The following is a 27,391-nucleotide window of genomic DNA, read 5'->3' on the forward strand; positions in this document are numbered from 1 at the left end:
AAAACAAATGCAGTATACACGGAATGGTATGCATGGTTAGGGCAGAGGAATCATGAACTCTATTAATGGAAAATATGTTAAAATTTCCTTAGTGTCTGTGTAGAATGAGAAGTCTCCTCAGAAATTAAAACAAACAAAGCAAATATATACCTTCTTTTAGAAAGTCCAAGTGGCTTCCAAGGAAATATAAAGAGAATGTGCTCGTAGCTGCAGAACAGATAGCTTAGCAGCTAAAGGAGATATATATGTATATGAGAATTACATGAGCAACATGACGATTCCTAGGTTTAGGCATTCAAAACACAAATTAGAACACTGATGCTTGGGCTATTCTGACCTCTCCTCCTGGTGGAACTATTGCCTATTTTTATTTTCTGATTAATTTGTACTAATCAGTATTGTTTCATCATGTTTGGAAGAATAATTATTTTTTGTGTTTTCAAATTTTAAAGTGTATTTGCTTGTTGCTATGTATATGTAACTACACTTCTATTTTAGTCAAACTCAGTCTTTTTCTAAGGTCTCAGTTTTCATATCATTATTATTTTCTTCTTTAGAAGGCAATGGCACCCCACTCCAGTACTCTTGCCTGCAAAATCCCATGGACGGAGGAGCCTGGTAGGCTGCAGTCCGTGGGGTTGATAAGAGTCAGACACGACTGAGCGACTTCACTTTCACTTTTCACTTTCATGCATTGGAGAAGGAAATGCCAACCCACTCCAGTGTTCTTGCCTGGAGGATCCCAGGGACGGGGGAGCCTGGTGGGCTGCCGTCTATGGGGTCGCACAGAGTCGGACACGACTGAAGCGACTTAGCAGCAGCAGCAGAAGTCTATTCAGTAGTATGAGTTAACTCAAGCGGTTTCTAATTGGGGAAATGTACAAGGTCTCCGCTATACTGACACATCTCCTTTCAAGCTCAGCGAGGTGTTCTCCAAAAATCGATCACTGTTTACAGGAATCTGACACAGCGTCCCTCACACTTTTGAGTACCTAGAAGTCAGGTGGTTTGGACAACACGTGCTCGATAGGGCAGAAGAGACCGTCCTTGGGGGATAGGCCCGTAGCGTCATGGGGGATAGGCCCGTAGCGTCATGGGGGATAGGCCGGTAGCGTCGTGCGTGAGGAAAGCGACGTAAACCCCGTGACACCAGCCGAGTCGCCATTTTGCTGCTGCTAAGCGAGGCCGGTGCGTGTGTCTCCTGAGTTCTCAATTCGGAGAGTGTAACTTAGTTCCTTGGAAGCTTCGGAGGATTACCTGGCAGCGACACAGGAAGCTGCTTGGAAACAGTGAGCCTGCCGCTACAGCTATGCCCAAGAATAAAGGTAATGACTGGGTTTCCCGGAACCACCGAATGCTCAGCCGCCATCTGTGGTAGTTCCTCCTTCTTGTGGTTGGCTGATGTCTTTGAGTGGACTACACAGTCCACATAGGAGCAAGAAGCTGCTCCTGCTTCCTCCAGCTCTGTTCACATAGCGGTGTAATTTCCTCTCCCTTTTTGTAAATTTTACAGGGAGAGTAGAATATGATTAGTTTCGGATTCATGGGAGTTTAACGGCAGGCGCGTTAGTAAACTGGCAGAAGCCTGCTTTTGGTCAGCGGAGGCTTCGCCCCTCCGGCCTTCATCCCTTCACAGAACTCTCCCTTAGCTGTTGTTTACGACACACTGATTCTTTCTTTTGGGTCCATTAAATATTTGTCAGCAGTTTACTTTGTGGACAGTTGACTACTGGTGAAAATACTGCTTCTTTGCAAACACGAAGGTAAACCACTGTTGCATGTTTAGGTTCATGTCTGCTGGTTTATTTTCCTCTACCTGTCACAAACCTTAACCTTCTTTAGAAGTCACACATATCCCAAGGTGTTCAGCCTTTGTTTCTCATAAAATAGATGCTGGCATTTTGTATTTCTACTAACTCTTATTCTGAGGCAGACAGTTCACAAATAATCAGATTTGACAATAACTTTACTTGTAACTTTCAAAACAGTACTTCTAAGCTAACTGAAGAAGGGCGCTGGAACACTCATTCATTGAATTTTCCTTTTTACAGACCTGAGTTCTGCTTGTGTCATGTTTAATATCCTTGTAATACCTCCTGGAAAACTAAGTGCAAGGAATGAAAATACCCCCTTCAGAATAGCACCACATTTCACATTCCACAACAAGTCTCTCTTTGTTATTCATTCCTGGCACTTCATTTTCGCTCAAGGCTGACTTAACCTTTGCCATATTCGGTCACACTTCTTTGCCTTTGAGTTCAGTGTGCTTTAGATTCCCCAAAACAACTGGCACAGCTTTTCTCTAGCAAATGTTTTGCTACTAACTATGCAGGGAAACTCCAGGGATGTCTTTTTCATAATGTGTTAGGTAAATTACAAACCACTTCTGTTTTTTTTCTAATCTATATAATTCACTTTTAGCTTACAAAGCTAAAAGTGTACATTTCCATACATTCCTTGTTTCCTCCTCTGTTTCTAAAAATGAAGTTTTAGATGCCCACATTAGACTGTGCATTCTAAAGAGAATAGGACTTACTTCATGAATGTTGAATTACTACAGCTTGGTGCTTAATAGATGTTCAGGATACTTTTGTTAATGTTATCTTCCTAGGCTTCACTCCAGCCTTGGGTAGCTCCCATGTTCCTTCTGTGGGACTTTTAAGCTAGCTGCTAACTCTCATGCCAAACTTAAGACATTTCTACATATGATTTTTCAGTTTTCATTCCTTTAGAAATATATGGACTTGTCTTGGATTTTTAATTTGAAAATAAATTGTGGAAGAGAGTGTATAGAATCCAGGTTTAATTGGAAAGCATGGATAATAAAAATGCTAATGGTTATCTCTGGTAATGGGGTTATGTGGCTGATAATATTACTATCTGGTAAGGGATTTAGAAGACAGCCATCGGCGATTTGTAAGCAGCTAACCAGTAAGCAAATTAGGTTAAATTGTAAATCTCTTTTGAGGACTGTTAACATTTTACTGCTATTTAAATGATAACCTGTTTGTTCCCTGTGTTTTTATAAAGTTTAAAAGCTTATGTTAGCTTGTTTGATAGTTGAGTTTGTAAACTTTTATACAGGTAATTAGATTTCAATTTTTATTCACTTTTTAATCACTTAGGTAAAGGAGGTAGAAACAGACGCAAGGGTAAGAAGGAGAATGAATATGAAAAAAGAGACTTAGTCTTTAAAGAAGACGGACAAGGTAAGAATTCTTTATTTATACTTTTTCTAGTAATGTGAATTTCAGAGTTTAATCTGTAACATGTGTTAGTCATAATCCTGAGGAGTTGTCTCATAATTCCTTTTCTTTTTAAATTTAAATGATTTTATTTGTTTATGTGGGTTTTTTTGTTTTTTGGGTTTTTTGCCTATGCTGGGCCTTCATTACTGTGCATGGGCTTTTCTTTAGTTATGGGGAGCGGGGCTCCTCTGTAGTTGCAACGCACAGGCTTCTTAATCGGGCGTTCTCCCGACTTGTGAAACAGAGGCTCTGGGGAGACCAGGCTTCAGTAGTTGCAGCACGTGGGCACAGCAGTTGCGGCTTCTAGGCTGTAGAGCACAGGCTCAATAGCTGTGGCACAGGGGCTAAGTCTTTTGGAGGCATGTGGGTTCATCCTGGATCAGGGATCAAACCGGTGTCTGCTGTATTGGCAGGTGGATTCCCTACCACTGAGCCACCACAGAAGCCCCACGTATCTCCAGCTTTTTCCCATTTACAGTGCCCTGCATTTTCCAGAATTTCTGTATTAATTCATTTTACACTATTTCTCCTGCAGGCTTATGTGGCATCTGTAAACAAGGTGTCTTGTTTTTATTCTGTGGAAAAACACAGTATAAATGACAGTGATTGAAGCAGAGTAAGCCTGGCTGCCAACATTGAAAATCCCTTACTCTTGGAATATTTTTCAGTAGACTATGAGAAATCTATGCCAAGACCTCAGCCCCTCAGTACTGCAAAGTAACTAGCGCATGAGTGTATTTAATAAAGTAACTGAGTAATTGACTATCTCTTATTTAAGTAAGTGCAGACTAAAATAAGAGGAAAATAATTGACTGAAGCACTTCCTTTTTTCCCTTTAATGGATAGCTAAGCCCCACAGAGGATTGAAATATGAGTACAACTGCTGTATGTTTTTTACTCAGACTCACTAATCTTCAATGGTTTTTTCCTGTGCTTTCTTTCGGAGCATGCACATTTTCCTCCTAACGTTTTAAACTTTCCTATAGGCAGGTCTAGTTACATACAGTTATGGTTTTTAGCCCTAATTATATCATCCTCTAAGAGCAAAGCCTTTTTCGTATGTAACTCCATTAGTATGATTTCAAGATATTTAACCTTAGCGAAAAAGTCACCAAAAAAGTACTTTTTTCTAGCCCTGTTGCTTGCGCTTAGGCATGCATGTCTGAGTCTTTTGCGATCTCGTGGACTGTAGCCCACCTGGCTCCTGTGTCCATGGGATTCTCCAGGCAAGAATATTGGAGTGTTGTCATTTGCTTCTCCACAGGATCATCCTGGCCCAGAAGTCTAGTGCGTGTCTCCTTTGTCTCTTGCATTTGCAGGTGGATTCTTCATGGCTGAGCCACTGTGTAAACCTGTAATTTGGGATAGCCAGTAGCCCTATGTGGGTGTTGAAATGAAGTTAAGATATTGCTCAGTTCAAATGTATACTTTTCTCTAAATTGAAAATTCTGTTCTCTGTTGTTGAGCTGCCCATTCCACATTTGTCCATTTGTTTCTGTAATTTCCAGTTCTTCATAACAAAGCCATGTAGTTATTCCTGCATAGTGCAAGTCACTCAACACACACACACACATGCGTGGGCACAAACACAAATGTTTTTGGTGGAAATTATTTGAAACATGATGTGTGGCTAAAGATAATCTGGTCCTTGACCTTCATATTTTCCCCGTACATTAGCAGTCTGTTTTCAGGGCCAGGTTTTAAATGATCATTTTCTTTTTCTTTGTTATTTTCTCCAGTGTAGCAGTCTGGAGTACTAAGCTGGATTGATGGCCTGTGATCCAAGTGACTCTCCATAGTTTGAATCCCATTTACCTTTCAGGATAATGACAGATTAGACTAGGATCTCTTTGGTGGAGTTGTTGTTTTTCAGCCACTAAGCCATGTCTATCACCCTGCAGGACCCCATGAATGGCAGTACACCAGGATTCCCTGTCCTTACATTGTCCTTGCATTTGCTCAGACTCGTGTCCCTTGAATCCTGTAATACCATACAACCATCTCATCTTCTGTTGTCCTCTGCTCTTGCCCTCCTGCTTTCCCTGCCTCAGGGTCTTCTTGCAGCTGACCCTTTGCATCAGGTGGCCAAAGTATTGGAGCCTCAGCAGCAGTCCATGCAGTGAATATTCAGGGTAGATCTCCTTTAGGATTGACTGGCTTGATCTCCTTGCTGTCCAGGGGACTCTCAAGAGTCTTGTCCAGCACTACAGTTGAAAAACTTCAACTCTTCAATGTTCAGCCTTCTTTATGGTCCCAACTTTCACATCCATATGTAACTACTGGAAGAACTAGAGCTTTGATTATACTGACTTTTGTCAGCAAAGTAATATCTCTGCCTTTTAACATGCTGCCTAGAGTTGTCATAGCTTTTCTTCCAAGGAGCCGTTCAGTTCAGTCACTCATTCGTGTCCAACTCTTTGCGACCCCATGGACTTCAGCACACCAGGCCTCCTTGTCCATCACCAACTCTGGAGTTCACCCAAACTCATGTCCATTGAGTCGGTGATGCCATCCAACCATCTCATCGTCTGTCGTTCCCGTCTCCTCCTGCCCTCAATCTTTCCCAGCATCAGGGTCTTTTCAGATGAGTCAGCTCTGCCCATCAGGTGGCCAAAATGTTGGAGTTTCAGCTTCAACATCAGTCCTTCCAATGAACACCGAGGACTGATGTCCTTTAGGATGGACTGGTTGGATCTCCTTGCAGTCCAAGGGACTCTCAAGACTCTTCTCCAATACCACAGTCCAAAAGCATCACTTCTTCAGCACTCATCTTTCTTCACAGTCCAACTCACATCCATACATGACTACTGGAAAGACCACAGCCTTGCCTAGGCGGACCTTTATTAGCAAAGTAATGCCTCTGCTATTTAATATGCTGTCTAGGTTCATTGTAACTTTCCATCCAAGGAGCCAGCATCCTTTTATTTCATGGTTACAGTCACCATGTGCAGTGATTGCCAAGCCCCCCAAAATAAAGTCAGCCACTGTTTCCACTGTTCCCCATGTATTTGCCATGAAGTGATGGGACCGGATGCCATGATCTTGGTTTTCTGAATGTTTAGCTTTAAGCCAACTTTTTCACTCTCTTCTTTCACTTTCTTAAAGAGGATCTTTCATCAATGGTGGTGTCATGTGCGTATCTGAGTTTATAGAATTTCCTCCCAACAAAATCCCAAGTTGATTTCAACTTGTGCTTCATCCAGTCCAGCATTTCTCATGATGTAATCTGCACAAAAGTTCAATAAGCAGAGTGACAATGTGCAGCCTAGATGTGCTCCTTTTCCTACTTGGAACCAGTCTGTTGTTCATATCCAGTTCTAACTGTTGCCTCCTGACCTGCATACAGATTTCTCAAGAGGCAGGTCAGGTGGTCTGGTATTCCCATCTTTTTCAGAATTGTCCTCAGTTTAGTGGGATCCACACAGTCAAAGGCTCTGGCATAGTCAATAAAGCAGAAATAGATGTTTTTCTGAAATTCTCTTGCTTTTTGCATGATTCAGTGGATGTTGGCAGTTTGATCTCTGGTTCCTCTGCCTTTAAAACCAGCTTGAACATCTGGAATTTCATGGTTCATGTATCGCTGAATCCTGGCTTGGAGAATTTTGAGCATTATTTTGCTAGCGTATGAGATGAGTACAGTAGTGCGGTAGTTTGAGCATTATTTGGCATTGCCTTCCTTTGGAATTGGAGTGAAAACTGACTTTTCCAGTCCCGTGGCCAGTGCTCTGTTTTCCTAGTTTGCTGGCATATTGAGTGCAGCACTTTCACAGCATCATCTTTGAGGATTTGAAATAGCTCAGCTGGAATTCCATCACCTTCACTAGCTTTGTTTTTAGTGATGCTTCCTGAGGCCCACTTGACTTCACATTCCAGGATGTCTGGCTCCAGGTGAGCGATCACTCCATGGTGATTATCTGGGTCGAGCAGATCTTTTTTGTACAGTTCTTCTGTGTATTCTTGCCAGCTCTTCTTACCGTCTTCTGCTTCTGTTAGGTCCATACCATTTCTGCTTTTTCTGGAGCCCGTCTTTGCATGAAATGTTCCCTTGGTAGCTCTAATTTTCCTCCAGGAATCTTTCCCATTCTATTTTCCTCTTTCATTGCGCTGATCACCAAGGAAGGCTTTCTTACCTCTCCTTGCTATTCTTTGGAACTCTGCATACAAATGGGTGTATCTTTCCTTTACTCCTTTGCTTTTCATGTCTCTTCTTTTCACAGCTATTTGTAAGGCCTTCTCAGACAGCCATTTTGCTTTTTTGCATTTCTTTTTCTTGGGGATGGTCTTGCTCTCGTCTCCTGTACAATGTCACAAACCTCTGCCCATGGTTTATCAGACACTCTTGTCTATCAGATCTAGTCCCTTAAATCTATTTCTCACTTCTACTGTATAATCATCGGGAATTGGACTTGATATATGTCATACCTGAAAAGTCAAGGAGCAGGTGCCATTTAATTTCGTGGCTGCAGTGGCTGTCACTTTGATGTCCTTAGTAAAAAAATTTAGTAATGTACCGGCTTTATATTAACTACCTGTTTCTTTCTCTTTATTCTGATGCCCGCTTTTATCATTTAAGTCAAGAAGACATTGTCCCATACTGGCTAATGCATATGTCAGTGTTTTCAAGTGACAGTAGAATCAGGTGGCCTCTTGACTATGCTTAGATATAATTGTCTTTAAACATTTGACACTTTATCTTGAGTTTTAAGAACTTTAGAAAAAGCATCAACGTGTTCTCAAGCAATAGTTTGTTAATGATCAGCCTACTGTGGATTATCAGTAGAGTGAATGAGGGAAAGGAGAGCCGAGATCTTGGAAATACTCAGCATGAGAGATTCCTAAATCAGCATTTAGGGTGCAGTCTGAAATGAGCCACTTTGATGTCCAAAGGTAGAGCATACAGTCATGAAGACCAAGACTGAACTGATTTTCTCAAATTAGTAGATAACTTAAATATTCCCAGTAGCAGATAGCTTTATGTGGAAATAACATTTGTGATTTTGGATTAACTGCTTCACTTTTGTTGACTTTTCCTTGCTCTAAAAACAAGATAAATTCAAAGGTGTAGCTGGAAGAGACTATAGACATTGTTTGAAAGATTAAGAGTTCTCTCATTTTCGTGGATAACATTAGTATGTGTCCCCTTGAGACAGCTCTCATTTGTTCTAATACTTGAACATTTTGTTCTTTTTTAAATCATGGTTTGGTCTAAAGTTAGCACTAAAAGTGACGTTACCAACCTAATAACAAGTGTTGCATTTTAAGAAAAATTGAACAGTAGTTTACGGTTTTGTTTTGCTTTCTTCTTTTTTGCCCCTTCCTAAGAATATGCTCAGGTAACCAAAATGTTGGGAAATGCACGATTGGAAGCAATGTGTTTTGATGGAGTGACAAGGATATGTCATATCCGAGGAAGCTTGAGAAAAAAGGTCAGTGTGGAGATATATTTTCCTTTAGTACAAAACTTACCTTTAATATGTTTATCTGTGCTTCTAAGTGACTGAATTTGGTGAATTCTTGAAGACTTCAAAAACAGTGATTTATAAGGCAATATAAGTGCATAAAATTAGAAAATCCTCAATAACTTTCATGATTGGACTTAGATTTAGAAAGAATGATTTGTGATGCCTAGGCTGGACTTATGCCAGAAATGTTTGCTCTTGGGGAAACAGACAAATTCCCTGTATGAAACAAATGGCCTAGACTCTTAACAAAAATGTTAAGCCATGAAAAAAAGAAAGAAAAATGAAACACCTTAAAATTATTTTTAAGACAAAAGGAGTCTAATTGCTAATTAAGTCTAGTGTATGGTCCTGGGTAAGACTTTGCTTTGCGGGAACAGCTATACATGGTGTTAGGAAAATTTGAAATTGGAACAAAATAAAGCGTCTTATTTAGTAATTTTGGCACATTGATTGATCATATTGTTTAAAAGTTCCTTCAACCATAATTTTTTGGATTAAAAAACAGTTTTGTTCTGTTGAGTCATTCTTTTCCAGTTAGTGATTTAGGGGCCTAAATTGATGTCGATTGGTAACTAGATGGCTATATTTGTGTATGTGACTTATTTTCATTTGTTTAAAAGAACTGAAAATGTCCAGAGTGATTTGTGAATAAAAGTAATTCATGTGACAAAGAACTACACTTTTGTAAATTTAAAGACTTTAGTTGAAGTAAAGTTATTATATATGGTAATATCCTAAATTAGAACATTTGACCCAAACTGAACTGCCTAACTTTAGTTTTCAATTAATATATGGTAAGTATCTATAACTAAATTTTGCCTCATAGGCATGAGCACACACACAGATAATACACAGATGCATGCACATCCACACATGACACACACACACCACATACATACTTATCTGTAGTTTTGCCATAATTATTAGTAGGTACTTTACACATACCGAATGAATTGTATTTTTTGTATTAAGTATGGCTTTACATCGAACACTGTTGTTTGCATTTTACATATGACAGACTGTGAGTTTTTTTTTAAATAGGTTTGGATAAATACTTCGGATATTATATTGATTGGTCTTCGAGACTATCAGGTAACAATTAAACTTACAATGTTCTTGAATTTATAAATCATTAATATCAGTATTTAGATGATGCAGTAAAGTGCATCATCTAGCCAGTTCTAGCCAGTTACGATCCTCATCCTTCTGGCATCAAAATTTGTTATGATCCACAATGTTTAAGATGATAGGATTCTGGCTTACTGATGCTACATGTGTTTTGTGGGAAGACTGGTTGTTTCTTTCTTTATTTTAAATATAGTAAGTAATAAATATTGTCTTATAATTTTGGATAAATGGCTAGAGCTCATCCTTCTGTCCTCCTTTAAAGTCTAGGTGTATTCAAGGCTCTGTGCTAGGTTTTCAGGGATTATGCTGCAGGCTGATGTTTTCAGTGTACTGTGGTAAAATGAGAAGTTATCTTCGTATTTTATGATATATATTTCACAGAGCTAGATTATTCATTTTCCTTTCATTTTTTTTTTGTTTAATATTTGATGGCACTGCAGCTTGTGGGATCTTAGATCCTCAATCAGGGATTCAACCCAGAATACTGCTGAGGAAGCCCTGAGTCCTTGTCATTGAACCACGAGAGGTCTCTGCCCATTTTGCTTGTTAAATCTTTTTGTAAAATGACCTTTGCTGAAATAAGAACAGTAGCATAATGACAGTGATTTTCATTAGTATTCTCACTCATTAAAAGAAAAAATTAGTAATTTTACATTTTAACCTCTCAGTTACGAGGTTTAAATTTAAAGGTCTCAAATCCAGGTTTGAGAAATCACTGCTGTAGATGATGCAGTTAAATCAGGCAAAACCTCTATCTCCAAAAAAGGATTTTTTTGGCTTATAGGAGAAAGGTAAGACATAGACTAGGTCTTTCAAGGTGTAAGTTATAAATCTGAGATGAATACTCAGAGAAGTACTTGGTAGTTGCCCACTATGATCTCAGTGTTTGGAATGTGACTTGTGAGACAGAAATCCTTTTGATTTCTGGGTCAAACCCATCACTTGTGCTTCATTAAATTTTGAGTGAAATAATTTCTGTCTCTCTCTATTCTATTATCAGGTCATGTTTTCTGTAAATACCTAAGACTTTTTGATTTGTAAAGTTTCACTCTTCTGGTTCCTTGTTGATTTTCTGCTGTGATTGTTCTATTAGTAAAGAGCCATTTTGAAGTCAGCTACTCTGCTTTTTATCTCCACTAGTTTTCTTTTAAAGAATATGTTTGTCTTGATTCTCTAGTGAAATATTCTTCACAACTAAAAGAACATTATGTACATTGTTTCTTGCCTTCTTTTTATGAATGCAACCTGAGGTAATGTCTCTGTTAAGTCCAATGTCTCTGTTAAGTCCAGCTTCTAGCCTTTCTCATGCATGCTTTGTATTGACTACTTATTTTCTGGTATGTGACTGAATACCTTGTCCTTTTTCTTTTTTTTTTTTTCCTGAAGTATTTCTTTTTTTTTTTTTTTTTAATTTTATTTTTAAACTTTACATAATTGTATTAGTTTTTCCAAATACCTTCTCCTTTTTCTTTGTGTGTCTTGTGTTTCTTGTTTTTGTTGTTGTTGAAAACTAGAAAATGTAAATATAACGTGGTGAGACAGGAGATCAGATTTCTTCTCCCAGGGCTTTTAACTTACCATTGTTGTTGAGTGATTTCTGAAACAGATTGGGTATGGCATGTATCTGTTCCTTGCATGTGGCTGCTGAATGCTTGTTTATAACGTCACAGACAGCTGTCTTTGAGGTTTCATTAAAAACCAGCAGGCCTCTCAGCCTCTCCTTTTAGGGTCTGATCTTGCAGGGGCATACCTTTGATACTCAGCCAGGCGACTGATAGTTCTCTTCATTTCAGGCTTGTCCAGAAAATCCAGGTCACTCAAAGCTGAGATATTAGGAGCATCCCTGAACTTTGATGAGTTTGTGTTCAGTACTGATTCCACATATAAATGAGGTCCTGCAGTGTTTGCATTCTCTGTGTGACTTATTTCTCTTAGCACACTACTCTCCAGGTTCATCCATGTTGTTGCAAATGGCAGGATTTATCTACATTGGGTGTTAATCCCTTATTGGTCATATCATTGGCAAATATCTTTACTGATATAGTACACTGTCTTTTTTAGTTGTTGTTAACAGTTTCCTCTTCTGTGCAAAAGCAATTTAGTATGAAGTGTTTACACTTACTAGGTTTTGCTTGTGTTGCTTATGGGCTTGGTGTCCTATACCAAAAGCAAAGAGCAAGAACAGCATTTGGTGGTTTTACACTGTGTTTTCTTGCAGTAGTTTTATGGTTTCAGGTCTGTGTTTAAATTTCTGATCTATTTCAGGGTAATTTTAGGTAGTTTCTGGTGTAAAATAAGGGTCCACTTTTATGTTTAGTATTGTTTTCCCAGTCCTGTTTATTGGGAAGGACGTCTTTTCTACACAGTGATCTTGCTTCTGTTCATAAGTATTAGTTGACTGTCTTTGAAACATTTTATTTCTGAGTGCTCAGTTTTGTTCCAGGATCTGCATTATTGGTGGACTGCCAGTGCCATGTTGTTTGGACAGTTGTGTTTGAAAAGCAGGAAGTGTGTGTCCTTCAGCTTTATTCTTCTTCAAGATTGCTTTGGTGGTTAGGATTGTTTCAGGTTCCATATAACTTTGTCTCTGAAAATAACTGCTACTTGAATTTTATAGGAATTACACGGAATCTGTACATTACTTTGGGTAATATGGACACATTACTACTATAACTGACTTTTGTGTGTTGATTTTATATCCTGAGACTTTACTGAATTTTTTTCTTTGGTATGTTTTTGTGATCTGGATCATCCGTGTATAACCTTTACATTTTTTATATGTGATGACCAAAAACATAGACTCTGTTTGTAAACATATATCATTTTCATGTCCATTTATTTTAATTTAACTACATATAAACCTGGAAATGGATCGAAAAATTGTTAGTTCCCAGTTTAATTCTTTGTTTCACGGGCAGTGTAACCAGAGTTATATTAATCCATTCAGGGATTAAAACACTAACTTTAAACTGATAGCCACAAACAGCTATTCTGACTTTTAATCTGCTGTGGATAATTACAGACCCTTGTTATTCAAATCATAGTGTAAAGATAATAGCGGCATCCCCACTCTATGGAAGTATATTAGCACATTATTAACTAATCTCTTCCCTACTGAGTTGCACTCAGAATTTTAACACAATACCTGCATGTTTTTTGTGCACATTATAGTTTGAGAAGTGTTGGTTTGTATTACTCTGCAGTTTTACGACTGATATTTTCAGTTGCCTTTCTTTAGGCCTTTTCTAGGTTAATTGTATACATTCAGAACTGTTTCCTCTGTCAGTGACTCACGTTGTTTAAAATGGAGAAAAGGGAACAATTTTAGGGCAGTACTTCTCAGGCATATTTGCATCAGAAACACCCAGAAGAGCTTTATGAACACACGAGGACTTCACTTCAAGCCTGTCAGGTTTTAGGAAAACATAGGTATCTTTTTAAAGGCCCACAAACAATTCGGATCAGTAAGATACTCTAAGAACTGTGGGTTACAGAAAGGTTTCTTTTGGGTAAAAATACCACTTTCACTTTGAAGTACGGTGTTAGAGTGTGGACAAGGACAGCATTGCAAAATCACCACCACCCGTATTTCCTTTTCTTACTCTGATTCAGTGCATTATATACATCATTTTTCTAGTCTATATTTGGTCATGCATGCCGACTTCGTCATGAGGATGTGTGTGTGTGTGTGTGTGCGCGCGCGCGCATGTGCGCGATGATGGAAGGTGAGAGAATAGTGAGGTTTTACTTAAGTGTGTTTAATTTGAAAGTACTTTACGAGACAACTGATGATTCTTTGCATAACCAGTTTTGATCCTTCCTTGTTTTTCTCCAAGGACAACAAAGCTGATGTAATTTTAAAGTACAATGCTGATGAAGCTAGAAGTCTGAAGGCTTATGGAGAGCTTCCGGAATATGGTACTTAATATCAAAGTTTTTACATCTCTCTGTCTTCTCATAGCATTTGCTAGTTAGTGTTTAGGTGAAGCAGATATTTCAGAATTCTCTCTCTTTCATGTATTTTTGCATAGATGCTTCAATTTGCTTTAATATCTATTAAATACTTCAGAATATTAACAACTTAGTAATGGATTCTCTTCCTACAGTATGTTCTTTTGGTGGGAAATTAAAAAGTTTACAGACTCTAGACTTATACCTAAGAATTGTTAAAGCAGTACCTCTTTTAAACAATTCTTAAGAGGTTATACTGGGTTTCAGCTACTCAATGACAACAATTATGGTACTGGTATTGATTTTTATGGAGGAGCATTCAGTTTTTCTTAGTATATACAGTACTGTTGTAGTGTTTTGTGGAGAGTGTTTTTAAAAGATATCCCTTTTATTTCTTAAAGACAAAAGTATTCTATTCTTCTAGTAAGCTTGGAAAGATTAAAATATGTTTCTAATAACAAAAAAGAGGAAGTATACTAAACTCACATTTTGAACATGATAGCAATTTTACTTATTCTATTACAGTGCATTTTATTATAAAGTTAGGTGTTTTTTAGTCAGAGTGAAGATTCTGATGACAGGCCGTTTAAGAAATGCTAAGATAAATGGGAATCAGATCAATACTTACTTGGCAGTGAACTTCTTTTAGCGGTTTCATTGTGAGTTTGTTCTCTGTGATATGTTTGCAGTTAGGAAGATTTTTCTTGGAATGAAACTGTTGAATCAAAGATTGATTACAAGCAGTTTCTTGTACAGTTCAGTGTTTTATTATTAATCCAGTATTATTTCTTTGAATCAGCAATTAATCTAGTAACATCTTGAGTTTGTATTTTTAAGAGTATTCTCTTCCTGTGCTTTTAGCCGAACTTAGTGAAACAGATACCTTTGATGCTGAAGATGATGATGAAATCCAGTTTAAGGACCCTGCAGGTGAGGATGAAGACATGGAGGTGTAAGTCCAGGCTCAACGGTGCGTGTGTGTGCTTTTTAATGTTCTGTACATGAAAGTAGTCAGATCTTTCACCGTCTTAGGTCTCAGAACATTGAACACTTGAATATATATTGAGGCATATGTATCCATTAATTTGAATATTCATTAATACTTAGAAGCCACCGTGGCAAGCTTTTTAAATTTTCAAAGACTTTATAATTCTTGGGGTCCTTGTTGGTTTGTATGTTTGTTTTTAAAATCAATTAGGTCTGACAGTGGGCACTCCATAATGACACTTTATTAGGCAAGGGGGCCTACAGTGATAGTATTAAGACGTTTTGCAGACAGATTTAAAATGTATCATCTCACAAGGCTGGTACGTTAATAGAAGTAAAGCATATTGAAGCCAGTTTGCTGAAGCACTGGAATTTCAGTGTACTCCAAAGCATTCTTAAGATGAAGGCCTGCTTTCTTGCCCATGTATTTAGAGGTTACATTAATTGTCCAGTATCACTCTAGGACAGACTCTTGGTTTGGAGTTTGTGGGAAATGGTTGTTTATCTTGATAAGGAAATAGTGATGATAAGACTTAAATGCCTTACTGTTCTACTATGAATGTATTTCAGTAAAAATTTTATTGATTTGTATCTCTTTATTAGGCATATCAAGTAATTGGAATGACAGTGTGGCTTATACTCCTGTAAGGCCTGTTAGACTTCTTCTTCTTGTTTTGGCACTTCTGTGGTAAAAATGTACTGTAGAAACCAAAAGTGCAAAAACATCAATGCATGTTTGATTGAATACTAAGGTAGAAGTTTAGAATTCCAAGAGCAGATTTTAGGAAGTCTAAATTGGATCACTGCCCTAGGACACAGACTTCAATATCTTTCAGTCACCAACATTTTTATTAAGACCATTTTCAGACAGTCAGAGAAACTGAATTTTAAATGGAAGTGAGCAATCACATATTCACTAAGATTATACAGTTTGCAATTTTCTACACAGTCTGTTGCATCTATCCTGTTCATACCAGTCCCTATTGTACTTTGATGGATTTCCAAATCACTTAGGGAATGAAACCAAGGCACTACCCTGGTGGTCTAATATTTTAAGATTCTAAGAGTCCACTGTAGGGGTCACAAGGTCAATTCCTGGTCAGAAAAGAATGATCAGTGGCCTGGGTGGCATGGCCACAAATAACCATGAAAACCCAGGCTCTTTAAGATTACTAACCCCATGAATTAGAACAGCTGGATATGTACCTTTAATGGAGAAATTTTTGCCAGATTTTTTTTTTTTTTTACCAGATTGTGACAGATTTTTAAACATGATAATACTCTACTGAGGTAAAAGTGAAGTCGACTCTTTGCGACCTTTTGGTCACAAAGTGAAGTCGACTCTTTGCGACCTCTTGGACTGTAGCCTACCAGGCTCCTCTGTCCATGTCAGTGGGGTTCTCCAGGCAAGAACCCACTGGAATGGGTTGCCATTTCCTTCTCCAGGGGATCTTCCCAACCCAAGTACAGAAACCGGGTCTCCAGCATTGCTGGCAGACATTTTACCCTCTGAGCCACCAGGGAAGCCCAATGATCTACTGATGTTGTATGCATTTTAAAACGCACCAGAAATAGGAAATGAAAAGGGATTAGAAAAGTATTGTTGCAATATCATTAACTGTTTTTTTCCCCATTTTTTCTCTTCCAGTTTTGCTATCATTTATCAGAGTCTCTAAAAGTATTACATCAGTTTTTATTTTCTGTATTTATGATGCTTGCATCATCTTTTATGTATTTGGAGTTATGAATTATGTAAAGGTTAAAATGTATATCTTAAAGATGTCAGTTCAATCGTGGGCAAAGAAAAAAAAGCAGTTTTATTTGAAAAAGTGGACCCCGGGTTTTACGAATCAGTGGTAAATCAGAAAGTAAAACGTGATTATATACAAAGAAGGGTTCCAGTAATGAAATGTCTTTTAAGTAGGTGCCTATTTAATGATATCTTTGTAGTATCAAAGATACTTAGGGCATTTGTAATGCTGACAACAGATTTCATAGAAATGCTGTCCTCTCTCTCTGATATTTTGTTCAGTTTTGCCAGAGAGTCCTTGTGGCTAGGTTAATACTGTGGAGGTACAACTGACAATTATTTTCTGTGGTAAGAATGTAAAATGCACCAGTTGAATAGTATGTTATATGAGACCTGAAGGTCGTCACAACTGAGCTGGGGTTGAAGGCAAGGAAAAGGGAACACTTCAATACCAAGCCCCACAGAGTTAAGCCTTTCCTTAGAAGGAAAAGAGAACAGCTTTCTGGAGCTGTGCCTAAGCAGCTCAGCTGGGGAAAAGACAAAAGACAACGGTAATTAAAAGAGTTTGTGTTATTTTGGGAATTTTGTTTTGGTTTCTGTGTTTTATGTCAGAATCGCAGTTCCTGCCAGAGTCAGTTATCCTGGCGATTAACTAGAGTGTCACTCCTGTGATCAGACTGAGTCAGAAGAATTTGATTTAGTACTGCCCTTCTCCCTTTAGGAGAAGAAAAAAATGCTAAACTCCAATTAAGATGCATAAGTTAATTTAAAACATTGAGAGAAGAATAGCTTGTGTAACATGTGATGTTCTCGTGGAGATCATAGAGATTCAGTGAAAACACACAGGGACTGAGAAAACAGTCTGGTTGGTGTCCTTAACTTCAGTTCAAAAAGATTTTCTAAGTACTGTAAGACAATCCCTTATGCATTCATTATTAGAATTCATTTTTCTGTAGATCTGATGTTCTTTTCACTTACAGATATGAATTGAACTCAGAGGTCTGAGGATGGTGCTGCAGTTTGAATTTTGGTCATCACCTGCTAAGAAGAATAAGACTTCAGTATGAGTGTAGTTTAAAGCACACTGTACCTTAAATGATGTGCCTTAAATAAAGTGGTTTATTTTCATTGTTTTAAAGTATCATATGTCTTTTATGATGAAGCTGAAGTATTTGGAGTAAAATGTTAGTTAACACTTGCTTCTTTCAGTGTAATGGAACTTAGGGGTAAAGATCACAAATGCTGCTGCAAAACACTGAAAAGGAAGAAGAGAGAAGATTCCTCTCCTGTTTTACCTCCAGTTAACGGATGTTTTGAATAAATTGCCTCATCATCATAAGCCCTCATATGAACTCATTTGTTTGCAGAGTTTTTCTATGCATTCCAATTATCTTGCCTGTAAAAGCCCATGGACAGAGGAGCCTGGTAGGCTGCAGTCCATGGGGTCACTAAGAGTTGGACACGACTGAGCGACTTCACTTTCAGTTTTCACTTTCATGCATTGGAGAAGGACGTGGCAGCCCACTCCAGTGTTCTTGCCTGGAGAATCCTAGGGACGGGGGAGCCTGGTGGGCTGCCGGCTATGGGGTCACACAGAGTCGGACATGACTGACATGACTTAGCAGCAGCAGCCGCAGCAGAGGTGTCTTGAGATTTTTGGTACAATATAAAGAAAGCAGAAGTATGCATTTGAAGTTAGTGAGAAGGGCTATTTTCTTACATATGTTGCCCAAGTGTAATTTCATTCTGTTTGGTAACATACATTCTTTTCAAAATTTGCGGTTGCCACTATCATAAGAAGGGCATTTCCAAAGTGCAGCTTTCAGAAGACAGGTTGGAGTCGTAATGTTCAATTCATGTGATTAGAAATTGCAGAAATGCGACACTAAGTAATAGTTTTCTTAACACTGAAAGTCTTCATCTGTTTGTTGAGAATGTTTTTACTTAGCATTTTAAATATTTCTCAAGTACGACAACCATGAAGGATAAAGTAACTAAATGATCCTTTACAGATAAAATAGGTTCTATGTCATTTTTATATTATTTTTTAAATTTACAATATTGTATTGGTTTTGCCATATATCAAATGAATCCTCCACAGGTATACACATGTTACCCATCCTGAACCCTCCTCCCTCCTCCCTCCCCATACCATACCTCTGGGTTGTCCCAGTGCCCAGCCTCAAGCATCCAGTATCGTGCATCGAACCTGGAGTGGCGACTCGTTTCATATATGATACTATACATATTTTGAGTGCCATTCTCCCAAATCATCTCACCCTCCCTCTCTCCCACAGAGTCCAAAAGACTGTTATATACATCAGTGTCTCTTTTGCTGTCTTATATACAGAGTTATTGTTACCATCTTTCTAAATTCCATATATATGCGTTAGTATACTGTATTGGTGTTTTTCTTTCTGGCTTACTTCACTCTGTATAATAGGCTCCAGTTTCATCCACCTCATTAGAACTTACTCAAATGTATTCTTTTTAATGGCTGAGTAATACTCCATTGTGTATATGTATCACAGCATTCTTTCCATTCATCTGCTGATGGACATCTAGGTTGCTTCCATGTCCTGGCTATTTTAAACAGTGCTGCGATGAACATTGGGGTACACTTGTCTCTTTCAATTCTGACAACACTAATTATCAGAGAAATGCAAATCAAAACCACAATGAGGTACCATTTCACACCAGTCAGAGTGGCTGCGATCCAAAAGTGTATAAGCAATAAATGCTGGAGAGGGTGTGGAGAAAAGGGCACCCTATTACACTGTTGGTGGGAATGCAAACTAGTACAGCCACTATGGAGAACAGTGTGGAGATTCCTTAAAAAACTGGAAATAGAACTGCCTTATGACCCAGCAATCCCACTGCTGGGCATACACACCGAGGAAACCAGCTTGTATGTCATTTCATTCTCGAAAGTCATATGCATTGTAACCAAATAGTGCTGAATTTGATGAGTGATGGAATCACATTGTACAGTTTCCTAAGTAAATTCTATAAAGTAAGACTTTTATAAATTTTTCCCTTAGCTGAGATAAGGGAAAGGAAGGAACCGCCGCTGAAAAATACAAGAAAGTGTTGCACTCAATGTATTTTGGCCTTGCTTTGTGTCACTGCTGTATTTGTGTGTCTCGTGTGTGTGTTAACTGCAAATTTAGACACTAACCTTGCCTTTTAACAGTGTGATTTGAAAGTATCTTCTGTAGTAAGATGAAGTTCAGGGCTAGTTCAATGGCCTCAATAAAATTTTACTCATGTGTAGTGAGAGACCATTCATCAAGTAATTTCTGAAACATATTTCTTCTGAGAATTTATAGGGAATACACAGTTAGCTGGTTTCTGTAATATAAAAAAGAAGAGTAAACCCTCAGATGGTTTCACTTCACTTTGCTAGAGTTTTCTTTCCCAAGATTATAAACTCAGTGTGTACATAGTTAAATCCAAGAAAAAAGTTCACCAGTGTGTTTTTTGGTGCTTAATCTGAGGACTTCCTGAACACTCATATGCTGAATGTATTTGAGATGGAGGACTAGTTTTAATACTCTGAAGAAACAAACCTGAGAAGTTGACTCCATGAATAATCAAAACTTCCTGGTTATTTAGTCTTTTTACATATCTTTATTCAACCCTTTGCCAAAAATACCAGAATCTGCACACATGACATAGGTTAAAACTTCTCTGTAGACTTTCTCAAACAAATACGGGCTTGTCCAGAGATTTCATCTACACTTACATTGTGTTGGCTAGTTGTCATGGTCTGGTTGTTTTATGTTTTTGGTTTTTGTTTTTATTTTCCTAAAATTGTGTACTGATGCCCTAACTCTAGAAGATGACAATATTGTGAAGCAGGCCCTCTAGGATGTCATTATGCCACCACAGAGGAACTCATAGGAAATGAATCTCTCTCTACTCTTATGAAGCTGACCTCAGAGGGTTCACTATGAGTGGCAGCAGCAAGAACTCAGCAGTTTGCAAATCAGAGGAGCATCTTCACCAGAACCCTAACTCTACCTGGCCCACCTGGCTCCTGTGTCCATGGGATTCTCCAGGCAAGAATTCTGGAGTGTTGTCATTTGCTTCTCCACAGGATCATCCTGGCCCATAAGTCTAGTGCGTGTCTCCTTTGTCTCTTGCATTTGCAGGTGGATTCTTCATGGCTGAGCCACCACATAAACCTGTAATTTGGGATAGCCAGTAGCCCTATGTGGGTGTTGAAATGAATTGAACTTAAGATATTGCTCAGTTCAAATGTATACTTTTCTCTAAATTGAAAATTCTGTTCTCTGTTGTTGAACTGCCCGTTCCACATTTGTCCATTTGTTTCTGTAATTTCCAGTTCTTCATAACAAAGCCATGTAGTTATTCCTGCATAGTGCAAGTCACTCAACACACACACACACACACGCGCGCACGTGGGCACAAACACAAATGTTTTTGGTGGAAATTATTTGAAACATGATGTGTGGCTAAAGATAATCTGGTCCTTGACCTTCATATTTTCCCCGTACATTAGCAGTCTGTTTTCAGGGCCAGGTTTTAAATGATCATTTTCTTTTTCTTTGTTATTTTCTCCAGTGTAGCAGTCTGGAGTACTAAGCTGGATTGATGGCCTGTGATCCAAGTGACTCTCCATAGTTTGAATCCCATTTACCTTTCAGGATAATGACAGATTAGACTAGGATCTCTTTGGTGGAGTTGTTGTTTTTCAGCCACTAAGCCATGTCTATCACCCTGCAGGACCCCATGAATGGCAGTACACCAGGATTCCCTGTCCTTACATTGTCCTTGCATTTGCTCAGACTCGTGTCCCTTGAATCCTGTAATACCATACAACCGTCTCATCTTCTGTTGTCTTCTGCTCTTGCCCTCCTGCTTTCCCTGCCTCAGGGTCTTCTTGCAGCTGACCCTTTGCATCAGGTGGCCAAAGTATTGGAGCCTCAGCAGCAGTCCATGCAGTGAATATTCAGGGTAGATCTCCTTTAGGATTGACTGGCTTGATCTCCTTGCTGTCCAGGGGACTCTCAAGAGTCTTGTCCAGCACTACAGTTGAAAAACTTCAACTCTTCAATGTTCAGCCTTCTTTATGGTCCCAACTTTCACATCATATCAGCAAAGTAATATCTCTGCCTTTTAACACGCTGCCTAGAGTTGTCATAGCTTTTCTTCCAAGGAGCAGTTCAGTTCAGTCACTCATTCGTGCCCGACTCTTTGTGACCCCATGGACTTCAGCACACCAGGCCTCTTTGTCCATCACCAACTCTGGAGTTCACCCAAACTCATGTCCATTGAGTCGGTGATGCCATCCAACCATCTCATCGTCTGTCGTTCCCTTCTCCTCCTGCCCTCAATCTTTCCCAGCATCAGGGTCTTTTCAGATGAGTCAGCTCTGCCCATCAGGTGGCCAAAATGTTGGAGTTTCAGCTTCAACATCAGTCCTTCCAATGAACACCGAGGACTGATGTCCTTTAGGATGGACTGGTTGGATCTCCTTGCAGTCCAAGGGACTCTCAAGACTCTTCTCCAATACCACAGTCCAAAAGCATCAATTCTTCAGCACTCATCTTTCTTCACAGTCCAACTCACATCATATATGACCCCTAGAAAAATCATAGCCTTGACTAGACGGACCTTTGTTAGCAAAGTAATGTCTCTGCTTTGTAATACGCTGTCTAGGTTAGTCATAAGTTTCCTTCCAAGGATTAAGCATCGTTTAATTTCATGGCTGCAATCACCATCTGCAGTGATTTTAGAGCCAAAAAAATAAAAGTCTGACGTGTTTTCACTGTTCCCCATCTATTTCCCATGAAGTGGTGGGACCAGATCCCATGGTCTTATTTTTCTGAATGTTGATCTTAAGCCCAGCTTTTTACTCTCCTCTCTCACTTTCATCAAGAGGGTTTTAGTTCTTCTTCACTTTCTGCCATAAGGGTGGTGTCATCTGCATATCTGAGGTTATTGGTATTTCTCCTGGAAATCTTGATTCCAGCTTGTGCTTCATTCAGCCCAGCGTTTCTCATGATGTTGTCTGCATATAAGTTAAATAAGCAGGGTGACAATATACAGCCTTAACGTACCCCCTTTCCTATTTGCAACTAGTCTGTTGTTCCATGTCCAGTTCTGTTACTTCCTGACCTGCATACAGGTTTCTCAAGAGGCAGGTCAGGTGGTCTGGTATTCCCATCTCTTTCCGAATTTTCCACAGTTTATGGTGATCCACACAATCAAAGACTTTGGCATAATCAATAAAGCAGAAATAGGTGTTTTTCTGGAACTCTCTTGCTTTTTCTGTGTTCCAGTGGATGTTGGCAGTTTGATCTCTGGTTCCTCTGCCTTTTCTAAAACCAGCTTGAACATCTGGAAATTCACAGTTCACGTATGCTGAAGCCTGGCTTGGAGAATTTTGAGCATTATTTTAGTAATGTGTGAAATGAGTGCAATTGTGCGGTAGTTTGAGCATTCTTTGGCATTGTCTTTCTTTGGGATTGGAATGAAAACTGACTTTTTACAGTCCTGTGGGCACTGCTGAGTTTTCCAAATTTGCTGGCACATTGACTGCAGCACTTTCTTAGCATCATCTTTCAGGATTTGAGATATCCTGAAATTTGCTAAGTAGAGCTCCTATTTTGTTGCAGGTTTGCCCTGCGATGTCAGCACTGGATTTTGATGTCCTTTGGGGAATATTGATCATAGTCTTTAGATGAAAGCCTTTGGATCAGCTCTCATTAATTAATGTTCCATGGGGTTGGAAGTATTCTGGTGGTCCAATATTCTGGATTGTGTCTCCCATAATAGGGGTCAGGCCTGACCCTTTACTATATCGGCCCAAGACTTCACGGGCCATACAACCTAGAAAAGAAAAATCCCAAGACTAATGACGAAAGTGATACTCAAGGGCCCAGGACACCCAAAGAAACTCACACACGTTCAAAGGGAAAAGAAGAGAGAAAAGAAGGGGAAAAAGTGATTAAAACAGGAGTGAAAAAAGAAGAGTACAAGAAAGCCAATAGAAAAACCCATAACTGAAAATGAATATAAAAGCTAGAGTATACTCATTTTCACTATATTGATTCTTCCAATCCATGAACATGGTATATTTCTCCATCTACTAGTGTTCTCTTTGATTTATTTCACCAGTGTTTTATAGTTCTCTATATATAGGTCTTTAGTTTCTTTAGGTAGATATATTCCTAAGTATTTTATTCTTTCCGTTGCAATGGTGAATGGAATTGTTTCCTTAATTTCTCTTTCTGTTTTCTCATTATTAGTGTATAGGAATGCAAGGGATTTCTGTGTGTTGATTTTATATCCTGCAACTTTACTATAGTCATTGATTAGTTCTAGTAATTTTCTGGTGGAGTCTTTAGGGTTTTCTATGTAGAGGATCATGTCATCTGCAAATAGTGAGAGTTTTACTTCTTCTTTTCCAATTTGGATTCCTTTTATTTCTTTTTCTGCTCTGGTTGCTGTGGCCAAAACTTCCAAAACTATGTTGAATAGTAATGGTGAAAGTGGGCACCCTTGTCTTGTTCCTGACTTTAGAGGAAATGCTTTCAATTTTTCACCATTGAGGATAATGTTTGCTGTGGGTTTGTCATATATAGCTTTTATTATGTTGAGGTATGTTCCTTCTATTCCTGCTTTCTGGAGAGTTTTTATCATAAATGGGTGTTGAATTTTGTCAAAGGCTTTCTATGCATCTATTGATATAATCATATGGTTTTTATTTTTCAATTTGTTAATGTGGTGTATTACATTGATTGATTCGTGGATATTGAAGAATCCTTGCATCCCTGGGATAAAGCCCACTTGGTCATGGTGTATGATCTTTTTAATGTGTTGTTGGATTCTGATTGCTAGAATTTTGTTAAGGATTTTTGCATCTATGTTCATCAGTGATATTGGCCTGTAGTTTTCTTTTTTTGTGGGATCTTTGTCAGGTTTTGGTATTAGGGTGATGGTGGCCTCATAGAATGAGTTTGGAAGTTTACCTTCCTCTGCAATTTTCTGGAAGAGTTTGAGCAGGATAGGTGTTAGCTCTTCTCTAAATTTTTGGTAGAATTCAGCTGTGAAGCCATCTGGACCTGGGCTTTTGTTTGCTGGAAGATTTTTGATTACAGTTTCAATTTCCGTGCTTGTGATGGGTCTGTTAAGATTATCTATTTCTTCCTGGTCCAGTTTTGGAAAGTTGTACTTTTCTAAGAATTTGTCCATTTCTTCCACGTTGTCCATTTTATTGGCATATAATTGTTGATAGTAGTCTCTTATGATCCTTTGTATTTCTGTGTTGTCTGTTGTGATCTCTCTATTTTCATTTCTAATTTTATTGATTTGATTTTTCACCCTTTGTTTCTTGATGAGTCTGGCTAATGGTTTGTCAATTTTACTTATCCTTTCAAAGAACCAGGTTTTGGTTTTGTTGATTTTTGCTATGGTCTCTTTTGTTTCTTTTGCATTTATTTCTGCTCTAATTTTTAAGATTTCTTTCCTTCTACTAACCCTGGGGTTCTTCATTTCTTCCTTTTCTAGTTGCTTTAGATGTAGAGTTAGGTTATTTATTTGACTTTTTTCTTGTTTCTTGAGGTGTGCCTGTATTGCTATGAACTTTCCCCTTAGGACTGCTTTTACCGTGTCCCACAGGTTTTGGGTTGTTGTGTTTTCATTTTCATTCGTTTCTATGCAAATTTTTATTTCTTTTTTGATTTCTTCTGTGATTTGTTGGTTATTCAGGAGCGTGTTGTTCAGCCTCCATATGTTGGAATTTTTAATAGTTTTTCTCTTGTAATTGAGATCTAATCTTACTGCATTGTGTTCAGAAAAGATGCTTGGAATGATTTCTATTTTTTTTGAATTTACCAAGGCTAGCTTTATGGCCCAGGATGTGATCTATCCTGGAGAAGGTTCCATGTGCGCTTGAGAAAAAGGTGAAATTCATTGTTTTGGGATGAAATGTCCTATAGATATCAATTAGGTCTAACTGGTCTATTGTATCATTTAAAGTTTGTGTTTCCTTGTTAATTTTCTGTTTAGTTGATCTATCCATAGGTGTGAGTGGGGTATTAAAGTCTCCCACTATTATTGTGTTATTGTTAATTTCTCCTTTCATACTTGTTAGCATTTGTCTTACGTACTGTGGTGCTCCCGTGTTGGGTGCATATATATTTATAATTGTTATATCTTCTTCTTGGATTGATCCTTTGATCATTATGTAGTGACCTTCTTTGTCTCTTTTCACAGCCTTTGTTTTAAAGTCTTTTTTATCTGATATGAGTATTGCTACTCCTGCTTTCTTTTGGTCCCTATTTGCATGGAAAATCTTTTTCCAGCCCTTCACTTTCAGTCTATATGTGTCCCCTGTTTTGAGGTGGGTCTCTTGTAGACAACATATGTAGGGGTCTTGTTTTTGTATCCATTCAGCCAGTCTTTGTCTTTTGGTTGGGGCATTCAACCCATTTACATTTAAGGTAATTACTGATAAGTATGATCCCGTTGCCATTTACTTTATTGTTTTGGGTTCGAATTTATACACCGTTTTTGTGTTTCCTGTCTAGAGAATATCCTTTAGTATTTGTTGGAGAGCTGGTTTGGTGGTGCAGAATTCTCTCAGCTTTTGCTTGTCTGAAAATCTTTTGATTTCTCCTTCATACTTGAATGAAATCCTTGCTGGGTACAATAATCTGGGCTGTAGGTTATTTTCTTTCATTATTTTAAGTATGTCTTGCCATTCCCTCCTGGCTTGAAGAGTTTCTATTGAAAGATCAGCTGTTATCCTTATGGGAATTCCCTTGTGTGTTATTTGTTGTTTTTCCCTTGCTGCTTTTAATATTTGTTCTTTGTGTTTGATCTTTGTTAATTTGATTAATATGTGTCTTGGGGTGTTTCTCCTTGGGTTTATCCTGTTTGGGACTCTCTGGGTTTCTTGGACTTGGGTGATTATTTCCTTCCCCATTTTAGGGAAAGTTTTCAACTATTATCTCCTGAAGTATTTTCTCATGGTCTTTCTTTTTGTCTTCTTCTTCTGAAACCCCTATGATTCGAATGTTGTAGCGTTTAATATTGTCCTGGAGGTCTCTGAGATTGTCCTTATTTCTTTTAATTCGTTTTTCTTTTATCCTCTCTGATTCTGCCTTCAATTTTCCCCAATATCAGGGTCTTTTCCAATGAGTCAGTTCTTCACATAAGGTGGCCAAAGTATTGGAATTTCAGCTTCAGCATCAGTACTTCCAATGAATATTCAGGACTGATTTACTTTAGGGTTGACTGGTTGGATTACCACGTAGTTCAAGGGACTCTCAAAAGTCTTCTCCAACACCACAGTTCAAAAGCATCATATCTTTGCTGCTCAACTTTCTCTATGGTCCAAATCTCATATCCTTACATGACAGCTGGAAGAACTCTACCTTTGACTAAATGGACCTTTGTTGACAAAGTAATGTCTCTGCTTTTTAATATGCTCTCTGCTGCTGCTGCTGTTGCTAAGTCGCTTCAGTCGTGTCCGACTCTGTGTGACTCCATAGACGGCAACCCACCAGGCTCCCCTGTCCCTAGGATTCTCCAGGCAAGAACACTGGAGTGGGTTGCCATTGCCTTCTCCAATGCATGAAAGTGAAAAGTGAAAGTGAAGTCGCTCAGTCATGTCTGACTCCCAGCGACCCCATGGACTGCAGCCCACCAGGCTCCTCTGTCCATGGGATTTTCCAAGCAAGAGTGCTGGAGTGGGGTGCCATTGCCTTCTCCAATATGCTCTCTAGGTTGGTCTAGATAGCTTTTCTTCCAAGGAGCAAGTGTCTTTTAATTTCATGGCTGCAATCATCATGTACAGTGATCTTGGAGGCCAGTATAATAAAGTTTCTCAC

At 38.6% G+C, this 27,391-nt stretch overlaps 1 protein-coding gene across 3 annotated transcripts; it reads left to right on the forward strand.

Annotated features, from left to right (window-relative positions):
- The first annotated feature begins 1,128 nt into the window (after positions 1 to 1,128).
- On the forward strand, positions 1,129 to 17,664 carry EIF1AY (eukaryotic translation initiation factor 1A, Y-linked). Of its 3 annotated transcripts, none has more exons than XM_059883967.1 (7): positions 1,129 to 1,325; positions 3,126 to 3,209; positions 8,571 to 8,674; positions 9,752 to 9,802; positions 13,675 to 13,756; positions 14,651 to 14,719; positions 17,507 to 17,664. In XM_059883967.1, exons 1-7 carry the CDS (start codon positions 1,310 to 1,312, stop codon positions 17,515 to 17,517), a joined length of 417 nt encoding a protein of 138 aa, XP_059739950.1. In that variant the 5' UTR covers positions 1,129 to 1,309; the 3' UTR covers positions 17,518 to 17,664. The 3 variants fall into 3 exon arrangements, with proteins under 3 accessions (XP_059739950.1, XP_059739949.1, NP_001139229.1); XM_059883966.1 differs by having other exon boundaries at positions 1,139 to 1,325; positions 14,651 to 14,759; NM_001145757.1 differs by lacking the exon at positions 17,507 to 17,664 and having other exon boundaries at positions 1,292 to 1,325; positions 14,651 to 14,745.
- Positions 17,665 to 27,391: the final 9,727 nt, after the last annotated feature.

The sequence above is a fragment of the Bos taurus genome, chromosome Y (genome assembly GCF_002263795.3).
Source record: "Bos taurus isolate L1 Dominette 01449 registration number 42190680 breed Hereford chromosome Y, ARS-UCD2.0, whole genome shotgun sequence".
NCBI lineage: Eukaryota > Metazoa > Chordata > Mammalia > Artiodactyla > Bovidae > Bos > Bos taurus.